Source organism: Thermobia domestica, chromosome 4 (assembly GCF_964235325.1).
Source record: "Thermobia domestica chromosome 4, izTheDome1.hap1.1, whole genome shotgun sequence".
Classification (NCBI taxonomy): Eukaryota; Metazoa; Arthropoda; class Insecta; order Zygentoma; family Lepismatidae; genus Thermobia; species Thermobia domestica.
In genome coordinates this window covers 26,554,538-26,566,232 of record NC_137457.1, presented here as the reverse complement: position 1 = coordinate 26,566,232, position 11,695 = coordinate 26,554,538, and the positions used below count along the sequence as shown (strand labels likewise).

Here is an 11,695-nt window from a genome sequence, read left to right as displayed (position 1 = left end):
TATAGCGTTCCGTGGAAACTCATTGAACAAGCGGTTATTTGATTATATACTTCTACATAATAGAAATTCTACATAATATAAGTCGCTCGTATGTTTTGTTTACCTAAGGTATAAACTAAATTCAATCTAGAAGTAATCTAGAATAATAGAAATGCAATGATTCGCTAGGATTGTCACAATTTACTTAACCCAACACATTACCTAAGATTATTGATACTACAGGTATTCTTTGTTACCAATTAGTCATTTAAATAAAAACAAATCGATTGGAATTTCAAATATCTATTTATTGTAGTAAATAACTGATCTTTTTTGGGTTTATTACAATGGTAGTATACAGTGCCAAAGCTCCTAGATTCGAGGATCGTGCTGTCCAAGACATGGATACATTCTACCCTTAATTGACAGCATTAACGAGTAATATAATATTACAGAGTACAATTAATAGTAAATTCAGAGTTATACGCTATAAACACGAATTACCAAAGAAAGCAATATTAAGCTCCCTATCTACTATTAAATACACTGGGCCAACGTCGTAATAAGACCTAGTTAACTCTTTCTCGAGTTACCTTGATTAATCAGTTAAACATACTGGAAATAGAAGACTTATAATACTTACATGATTACAACCATTTCTACACTGTTAACCAAAATATAACGACGGGTAAAAGACACGTATACTTAAAGTGACTTAGGCAAATGTACACTTTGGCCGTAAGTTTAATACAGCTAAATGAGACAAGTTTCCGAGCTGATTATTTACTGCCCTACAGGCCACGGATGGGCTTTCGCGGGTTATGAACCACGAAACACTGTGCGGAGAGATCCAGCTCACGCAAAGGTCTGAATCGTACTAATTCCTGAACGAACTGAACTGAACGGCAACTCGACTGAGAAAAGTCGTTATGTACCCAACTCAATTCTCTTCCACATTACAAACCCAACTATGTTATAGCCCTGTATCCTATTCCACTTTGGCCAAAATATTATTTTTGATATTTCTAAACTTAGTCACTGCTTTCATTTCATCTTGTAATGAGGACGCTCAGATGTATTTCCATCGAAGATCCAATTTCTTCCGTTTGTTTCGACTCTGGCGTCGTCACTCAAAGACTGTTAAATTTACGGACAGTGGCTGTTAATAGTTTTGTGAAGAATTCTTTTCCGTGTGGAAGACAGTTATTGCTTTTACTTTATATGAAACTGCTCTTTTCTATTTTCCAGTAATGTTTTTGATGCCTCTCTTTTAGAAGTTTTTGAATAAAAGAAAAAATATTTTTTTCTGGATATTGTCCTTTATCTCCACTGGAACATGGTAATACCTAAGAAAATGCACGTTGCCATATTTTATTTGAAAAGAAAAACAAAATTATATTTTTATATGTGAACAATAATTTGCTTCTTTACGAAAACAGCATTAACAGAACCGACAATAATAAAACAAATATTTGTGCACATTTCGTTCACTTTGGTCCACTTCTTCTTCCCTTTCGGGGTCAATTTCCAAATTTTTTAACGGGGGCTTTTGCCCTCCAAAACCGTTTATCCCCGAAAATTAAAAAAAAAACGTATTCGTTTATTTTTTGCGTATTGTCCACACACAAAGTTTCGTTGCAATTCTTCATGTCTTTTATACACATCTGACATATTGTTATTAGCACTTTTGATATTTCGTGATCAAAGGTTTGGAGGGATCCGTACCCCACCCAACCGTTTTTTCTAAGGAAAATACGAAACTCGTATTCCCTCATTTTATGTCCACAATATCTGTGCACAATTTCATTCATTTCGGTTCACTTGTTCTTATCTTTCCGGAGTCAACTTTCAAAATTTTGGATGGGGGCTTTTGCCCCTAAAACCCTTTTTCCGCAGAAAATAAAAAAACACGTATTCGATTATTTTATGTGTAGTATCTACCAGCCAAATTTTATCAAAATCGGAGTGTTATACTTCGGAAGTGTTACTTGTAAATAAGGGCCCATTTTCAAATATGCTTTAAACTCCATTCAAGCAAACTATTTTTATAGGCCTATATGGTATTTACTTCGTCTAAGCAGAGAAACTTGAGAGCAACTGTCCACCGAAAACTGCTATCACTCAAGATAACTTATATAGAAATGATGTAACTGGCTGAAAGGTTACAATTAACAGTGGTTCATGAAGTTTAATTCCATTTGAAAACAGGACATAGTAAGAAACAGTGGTGGATCCAGGGGGGCGATCGGGGCGATCCCCCCCAGAAGAGGAAACTTTCTTATTTTATATATACTTATATAAATAAAACCTATCTCAGAATTTGGAGCTCTTAAAAGTAGCTTCTGAGTAGCAGTATTACAACTCACCGACGCCCCCCCCCCCAGAAGTACGTCCTGGATCCGCCTCTGGTAAGAATTAATCACTCTCAAATTACAAGCTATAAAAACAGTGCACTTCAATCACGTATATTTTCTAGCAAGAAAATACAAAAAACATAAGCTATTTCATATCATTGTGTTCAGTGCAGTACCAGCCACGACATTATCAAATGTTTGTATTATGCAAGTTTGTTATAAATTCCTGTGCAATTGTATGTTTCTGCAATTTTTCCAGGTGTCGCTGTAAACACTAGTAAAATTAGTTAATATTCACTGGTGCTTAAAAAAAAGACGAGCAATCACTTTTAAAACGTTTTTTAAACGCTCTCATCTGATTCACACTTTACAGCAAAATGGTGTCGCTATAAACAAGTTTCTTGATATAACAAGAAAATAAAGATCCAAAAAATGGCTTTTTATTAGACCATTTCAACATATGGCACTTTTTTCTTTTTATGAGTGCGTCAAAAAACATTGGAATTTGGTATTGTGTATTGTGTTATCATAGACTTACGTTAGAAAATATTATCCCTCCTTCTTCTCGGAATGGAATGAATAAGCTATGCAACTGGGCGATAACAGTTGAAATAAGAAAAAATAATAATAATAAACTTCAAAAGATTTTATCACAGTCTCAAATTCCTCAAATTTTTTAAAGACTTTTTGTAATGTTTGTTGGTAAAGGAACCATAGCTTGGTTGTATTGAACAAAAAAATGTGTAAACATCCTTTGTTAGCAGTGTGCAAAGCATTCTGGTTAAACTTTGTAATTTCAACCGATTTGCGCATTGCGTTCGTTTTTTGTTTTTTTTTCTTTGTAATATCAATGGAAGTTTTCCCCCCAATCAAACCTGTTGCACTTCTGTCCCCCGTCCCTTCCCCGTCATGAACTAACAAAGTGCGAAGAACAATGCTTACAAGTTTAGCGTTGCATGAAATAGAATTCTCAACGCTTTAAGTTAACCGTGGAGGATGTTACATTTTGTAATTATTTTCGCTATTTGCTCGCTTCAGGTGAGAAAAATTTTGTTTATATTATAAAAGCGTTTATTATGCATGCATTATTTCCAAACAATTAACTTGCTTTGCATTTTTAAGCAAGAAAATTATTATTTACTTTGTGGTGGACAAACACCGTGTGCGTGGATTTCCTCGGGGTTCTCCCGTTTCCTCCCACTTTCTTCATTCCACCATTTCATTCATTACTCATCATCACCGTCTCCTTTAGCCTAACCGGCATAACCGGAGACGTAAAACTCAAAAAGTTCATTTAATTATAATTATTATTTATCTAAAATATGTAGTAGGGGTCTATATACAGCGTTAACATATGTCTAGTGTTCTTGAGTGCAGTGGCGTATTTTGTGGGTTATCCTATGTAAAAGAAAGGATAGGTGCTGATTGCCACGGGTGCTGACTGCCACAGCCAATTATTGGTGCTGACTGCCACGACTGTCGCTGATTGCAAATATGAAGGTGCTGACTGCCACGACGGCGTGCTGACTGCTACGAGCCTGGGAGAAACTGTATTTGGAAAGAGAGGAATTAATCCCTCATACTAAATTTATGATTATTAATTAATTTAGTAGGGATTACTTTAGTAATCATCACAGCAAATCTATGTGGCATCCTGTAAGTTACAAAGTTGCTCACTAAGTGGAACGACATGCACTTGGATGTTTATAAAGGGATTGTCTTTTCTGTAATATGTACAATTTGCACATTTCATTGTTTATATTAATTGTTTTATTGTATTATTTAATGGGTATGATGGTCTGAAGCCAGCTGACAAGGGAAGTTTGGGAGAAGCACTCGCCTGCAGAGAAATAAGCATGTCACTTGAAGGACCAATTCATGCTGATTACAACAGGTAATAAAACTCTGTACGTTGAGAACTGTTCGAGATATTCAACTTGGAAGTTTATATGAGAAAATGAGTGGATGCACGTTTCAATGCGTTAAGTATTCTCACCCATAGCGAAGCCTGATGGTTTGAACTTGCTATTGCTTGATCACTGAGGTCCATTCACAGACAAATTGTCCATTACAAGTTGCATGACGGATGGCAAAGACGTAATGGTTGAGAAGATACCAAAGAATTGCACACGATTTGTGCAACCATTTTATGTATTTTGATTCCGATCAATCAAAGATTATGGCAGGAGAGTTGTACATAGTATGAATCTTCTTCATCTTGACGTTATAATGTACCAACGAAACAATCAAATAAAGTTCGTGTCCATACGAATCACTTCCGATCACCGCGATACATTAGATTGTTTCAGTTTGCGTTCTGCAAGGCAGGTTACGAACAAATTATAGGCCTATAACTTTTGAATCACTTGTCGAATTTGCTTTTTGCTTTGGTTCTGCGAACTGTTCTCTTGACGACTGCAACACAATTGCACATATAAAATGTTCATGGTGCAAGGGAGTATTTTGCTTGCGTCATTTCTTCATAAAAAAGAAGAAGAACAGTGATCAATTTTCATCTCTAACCTATGATTATTGTGAACAATGTAATACTAATTGTATCTAACAAACGCGTTAGTTATTGCGAAACACTTTTTTCTGTTACTTCCGATAGCTTTCAATTCGTATGTCATTATTCGTTACTAATTATGTTGTACTTAACGCGTATAAATGCGTATATTCTCATTTTCTCATACAAATTTCCAAATTGAATATCTCGAACCGTTCTCAACCGTACAGGACTTTTATTAGCTTGTTATAATCAGCATGAATTGGGACTTTAAAAGGCATGCTTAGTTTCTCTGCAGGCGAGTGCTTTCTCCTGAACTTCCCTTGTGAGGTACAGCCAGCAGTGCTTTTTTGATGGAACTTTCAAGAGTTGCTCGAAACAATTTGCACAGCTGTACACAGTTCATGCTGACATAGAGAGTTCAAGTGAGAATACATAAATCGTACCAATTTTGTACGCACCGCTGCCTGACAAAACTGAAAGTACACTCATGTCCAAAATTATTGTCGCATATCTATAACTGTCTTCTTGTAAGAATATAATTTGATAAATTTGCAGAGTACTTTTAATACTTATATTATGTGTATAATCAGGAAATTTATATTTGTGATAAATTTCATAGGAAAAGAATTATAAATACGAAAATCATAATGAGTAAAATAAAATGTAATTAAATGGACAAGAAAATTTTCTTTTCTTTTTATTGTTCTTATTTACTGCTCTTTTGACATGAAATTTACCACATACTTGTCTTTGCCGATTATACACATACTAACATTATAAGAAATACCGGGCGAATTCGTTATCAAATTATATTACTAGAACAACATATTTGTAGACATGTGACAATAATTTTGGACATGAGTGCACATACAGAGACCTGTTTACCTTTGTCAGGTGTTGGTCTGAACAACACGATCCTAAGGATCATCTAGTTTCTTTCATGCTTCTTGGCGTCCGGTAATGTTAAGTCTAGCAACTTTCTCTCAGGCTCGTGGCAGTCAGCACCTTGATATTGGCAATCAGCGCCAGTCGTGGCAATCAGCACCAATAATTGGCTGTGGCAGTCAGCACCCGTGCCAGTCAGCACCCCACCAAAAGAAAGCTCATAGAACATTTTGATTGGTGTACATTGATAAATTTAAGGTTTATTGTCTTCTATTGTGGTACAAGTTTCTCTAAATTTTTCGCAAATACAAACACGTACTAAGATACAACAACTATTATTAGTTTGTATGCAGTAGGACTCGTTTTCTTAAAGACTCCCAATTTGGCAACGGTGTAGAAACCGCTGATTGGCATCAGATGCAAGAAACTTATAACGTGTACTTTTCCAAGTTAGCTCCATTCCTTACAACAGTGTCTTGATAAACCACAAGCTATCATACACCACCTACAATGGAACTTACCAGTTTTCATGATCATTGTTGGTAACTTGTGTATTTTGCTCCGAGGAGGGGAGCGTGGCCACTAATTTTTGAAAATTCTAAATTCGTTTTAGAAAATCTTGTTATAATAGTGTTTGCATTATCTTCTGAACTACTCTCCTGCGTTCTGATTGTCATTGGCATCATCAAAGTTTGGAGGAACAGACTACCGGAAACACTGGCGTATATAGAAAACTCCCAGAAAAGCGGAGGGTCCGGGGGTCCTGCCCGGAAATTTTAAAAAAAAATAGTCTCAGTACATTGCATTTAAAAGCATTTTTGACTTTTAAAGCAGAAAAAAACTAAAATTTTTGTTTACTTTTAACTTTGATAGTCTGTGGTACTAGAAAAAAAAAACAAACACATTCAGTTTGTTTGTTTTGTTTTTCAAGTGGTTCAACTCTGTTTTACAATTTAAGTTAAAACTTAAATGATACCATTGGAAGCTTTCGAAATGTGGGTATGGGAAAGAATGGAAATAATTAGCTGGGTCGGGCGGAAAGCAAATGAGAGGATATGAGATAAGGTGGGGGAGAGTTCAATTTTAGGTATTATTAAAAAGAGTCAGAAAAACTTGGAGGGACATTGCCTAAGAAGGAACCATGTCATAAGGGACGTGCTAGAGCAGGCACGTAGCCAGAGGTTTCCAGACCCCCCCCCCTTCGAGATCAGAATGAAAAAAAATAAGGAAGGATGAAGTGAGGAAAAGAAGGACCAGCGTTAAAAATAAAAACTACAAGAAGCTTTTGGTTACTCTTTCTTATGAGGAGATTTGTATTATTTCCAATACATGGGGCGAGGTGGGCGAGATATCCTGGAAGACAGGGAATTTGAAATTTCTAGAAAAGTTACGGAATTCTCAGAATTTCTGCTACTAGTCATTGAGATTTGAAGCTTCTAAAAGCATTGTGCCGTTGTTTAACACCATGGACATTTTTTAGTATAATTTTCGTCATCGCATCCTTCCAGTTTTCTATTTATTTATTTATTTATTTATTTATTTAAGAAGAAGAACACAACAGGTTATTATACTGCTCCTTTAACCTATCATTTGGAACAGACAGTAGTTGATGGAATAATAAAAACAAAAAATATGTGGAAAGAAAGTTCTGTTAACATTTGATTCAAATTTATTTTTTTTATAATAGTTGAGATCATAATGAAAGGAAAATGGTTATATTTGAATGAAAAGACTAAGAACGTAAATATTGTAAAATCTTTTTCAATATATTTTTTTAATTATTTTTACTTGAGATTTCTTCATAGTTTGTTATTAAAATACTTACCAACATATCCTCATTTTATTGTCCTAACAAACTAATGTACGTTGCCAATAGAGTAGTTTAGATTGATGAAGCTCCTGGGCCTCTAGAATTTCATGTCACGCTCCCTCCCCCCTCCCCGTTACGAAATCCTGGTTAAACGAACCAATATATGTTCCAGTAAAATAGTTTAGAATGATCGAGCCCCTTGTGTGATGACCACAGTATTTCATGTCTCGAACCCCCCCCTTCCTTCTTCACGAAATCCTGGCTACGTGCCTAGCTAGAGGGTATAATGGCAAGAAAGAGAGGGAGGGGGCGAAGGAGACTACAATTAATAGACGATATCAAAACAGAAATACCGTTTATAAAGATGAAGAGGTTATCAGAAGACCGTGGAACATGGAAGCTTCTCAGCTGATGCAAGTGACCCACAAATAATGTCGGAATAAGTATGATGATGATGATGATTAATGATACCAAGTGTATGCCAAAAATAAAATAATGATAAAGGGTAGTGTGAAGTGAATATTCAGAAACAATAAAGTTTTGAAAACAGGTTTTAGGTCTACAAACCTTCAACTAATGTAAATGAAGCTCAACAATGTATAGTTAAAAAAAAAAAAAAAAATAGTTGAAAATTATTGCTTTCTCAGCTAAACTAAAATTGCTTTGCTGCTCGCTACCTAAACAAAAACAGTTTGTTACTTTACAGTTTGCACCACCTTAAGAATCATAGGGTCAAAAATTGACTGCCTCTTTTTCACAATTGGAAACAAATGTTTGTGCTACTTGCTTCATATCTACTTTGTCTAATATTGTTTTGTGATCGTAGCAAATTGCTACATGGTTGACCCTCTTTTGGGTCATAGTTGAACAAAAATATTTGAAATATTGTTGGTTGGAAAAAACTGTTTTAGAAGTATTGTGGGGAAACGTCCCCGGTGGGATTGACGCGCGTGTTTATTGTCATCTCTTTTTTTCTCTCTTTTCTTTCTTTCTGTGGTCTTTCATATGAAATTCCTTCTACCTGGGTAGCTTAGCCTGCTCATTGATTCTTTTATTTTCATTTCTTCCTCTTTATTTATTAAAAAAAAAAAACTTAGTTTTATGTGTTTTAGTTCGACACTGTCATGTAATGTACACTGTTAAAAATTAAACAGCGTTTTTAGTACAGATGATAAACACTTTTAGTACGGATGTTGAGGGGGAAATACAGTATATCAAATGTGTTTTATAAAGTGTGCTTGGCGTGTCCAAAAACGTTCATTCTCCGAGAACAATATCTTATATGACATATTTAAAACACTTCTTCTCGGCAAACAGTTCAAAAACCAAGTGATGACATACATTTTGCACATTTTGTACATACATCTGGGACATACTTGGACAACACAGTATCTATAAGGGGTCAATATGTGTCATCTGGAGGTGTTCAAATTTAATGTGTATACGATGTGTCAGTAATGTGTATACAGTGCCCTACTGTGTCTAAAAGTAGTTTCTATATATTTTAGCAGTGTAGATCAGTGAAAATTCATTACGTTGGAAATCTGTTTCAAATTATACAAGGATGGTTCAATAATTTTTGTCCCTAACCTATAACCAGTATTATTTTTCCAAAAAGTCTCCTTTCATAGTAATGCACTTCTTCCGCCTATGCTGTAAAGCCCCTATGAGGGCTTCAAAGAAAGTCTGTGGCTGAGCCGTGAGCCATTCCTCCATAGCTTCAATAACAGCTGCATTTTAGTCAAACTTAGGGGTGAGATCGGGTGAGTAGGAAGGATGTTCCAACACATGAAAACCAGCAGCATGGATTGCGGCACCAGTAAGATGGCTTTTGTGGGCCGGAGCATTATCTTGGTGGAACAGCACTGTTCGGTGCAACATCCCGCGCCATTTTCCTTGATTGCTTCTCATAACTTATGGATTAGGGCTGCACAATAGGCCCCCGTGATAGTGTGTCCAACTTCCAGGTAGTCAACAAGGAGCACACCCTTCACATCCCAAAAAATTGTGGTCATAACCTTGCGTGCTGATGCTTGCACCTTGAACTTGCGTGGGGGAGGCGAACTGCTATGCCGCCACTCCATGCTCTGTCGTTTGGTCTCGGGATCATAGTGGTGGAGCCACGTCTCATCCATTGTCACAAATTTATCACAGAACTGTTTCAGGTCTGCCCCCATAACCTTCAAACCAGCCCTTGAACATTGAAGTCTGTCTATCTGATTTTCACGAGATAACATTTTGGGTACCCATCGCGCTGACACCTTTCTGAATCCCAAGTGTTCATGCACAATGGTTTCTACTGAGCCTACAGAGATGTGAATGACGTCTGCTAACTGTTGCACCGTGATTCGCCTCTCTGCTATAATCGTATCATGCAAAGTATCAATGTTTTCTGGGGTGCATGCTGTTGTTAAAGGACCAGCACCAGTGGCCTGTTCATGACAACTTTCCCTGCCGCAACGGAAGTCGCGACACCAGTTCTTTACCACCTGGTAGGAATTAGCCCCATCACCCAACACACTGATCATGTCCTCATGAATCTCCTTTGGGCTTAACCCCTTTTCTGGAGGTACTTGATGACAGCTCGTTGTTCGTTTTTCTCCATTTTTCAAGCTCGGTGCCACCTCTCACACCTGAAACGACAAATAATAATAATAATAATAATAATAATAATAATAATAATAATAATAATAATAATAATAATAATAATAATAATAATAATAATATAGCAGCTATGGTTCTGAAATTTAGCATATAAGCATCTAAGACATTAGGCTACAATATCCCCCATCATCCATCCCAGCTCAAGTATTTTAAACATCCTGGGGACAATAATTATTGAACCTCCCTCGTATATTTCCTCGTATATTTTGTTAATACTAAATAAGTACCTACAAATCTAGTCTAATCAGGAAAACTCAATAAGGTACTAATAGTTTTCTATCAGTTTTAGACAATTCTGAGCGAAAATGAGCATATTCGTAAACGTCTCACTTTCTAGTTGTCAGTTTACTCTTTTAGCTTATATGATCACGAATAAATTTACATACAAAACCATCTTATAACATTGTAACATAGCTGTTTGATGCTAACAGATGTTTCTTCCTGTGCTATTCGGTGTTAGTCTGTTCAACCAGTTTGCCAATTTTAAACTCTTGCGACGATTTAATTGTAGCTTAAAATCTGTATTCATCTCAATTTAGTTATTTTAAAATATGACAAGTGTCAGGGCGTATTTAGAAGCTAAAAACTAGGAGCAGCCAGAACCCAGACTATGATAGGTACATCATTAATTTACTATAAACTCTCAAAAATATATAGTTATAAATAATAGCTTAAATTGTTTTTCCACTTAAAAAAGTGAAGACCTAGGTCCCTCCGACTTTGGGCTACATCCCCCCACTGACAAAAGCCGTAATCATATTTAGGTTTCAGTATTAACATTTATGTAGCCGCATATTTAGCCATATAATAACCTATTTGCATATATATGATGTGGTTTAGTTACTACAACCACTCTCATTTTAATAATGAATTCAGAACCAAAATAATATTTAATATATTCTTTGAGCTCGTACCTATGTTGACGTGTTGTTCTTTGATGATGAATAAATCGTGATGGACAAAAAATCAAATTCCACTAAATGAATAATTAACACATTTGACTAGAGTGTGTCTACAGTAACTGTTTCACGAGATAACATTTTGGGTACCCATCGCTTGAATGACACCTTTCTGAATCCCAAGTTTCTGAATGAAAGACAAACTGTTATTTATTAAAACTAAAATAGGGGAAGATGGGGTTATAAGAGACACTTGGGGTAATAAAAGACAAAAGTAATTTAAAACGTTAATAATTTTCAAGTCACATTTCTGATTCATTGTGTATATATTCTTTGTTACTGGGCAAGAAAATAGAAAATTATTTTATTTTTCTTCCCAATGTACACGAAGACTGCGATTTTTTTTTTCAAAATTACAGTTGTTGCCCAGATTTCCTTCATGGTGTGCCTTGTTATTAAATGGGATTACAAGGCATATGCCTAAGATGTATTCTATTGCCCTACCTTTTTACATGTTTTTATTCTAGCTACTTTTCTGTCAATTGCATGTGAAAATTAAGGTTAGTAAAAGTCGTACTTCAAAGTTGAATGCTTT

At 35.7% G+C, this 11,695-nt stretch overlaps 1 protein-coding gene across 1 annotated transcript in view; it reads left to right on the top strand.

The window, feature by feature from the left end:
* The first annotated feature begins 3,231 nt into the window (after positions 1 to 3,231).
* LOC145683785 (uncharacterized) overlaps positions 3,232 to 11,695 on the top strand; it is a 40,290-nt gene continuing 31,826 nt past the window's right edge. Inside the window, exon 1 of the mRNA XM_081755366.1 lies at positions 3,232 to 3,371. Coding sequence (XP_081611492.1) covers positions 3,330 to 3,371 — 42 coding nt within the window. The 5' untranslated portion in view covers positions 3,232 to 3,329. The remainder of the gene's footprint in view (positions 3,372 to 11,695) is intronic.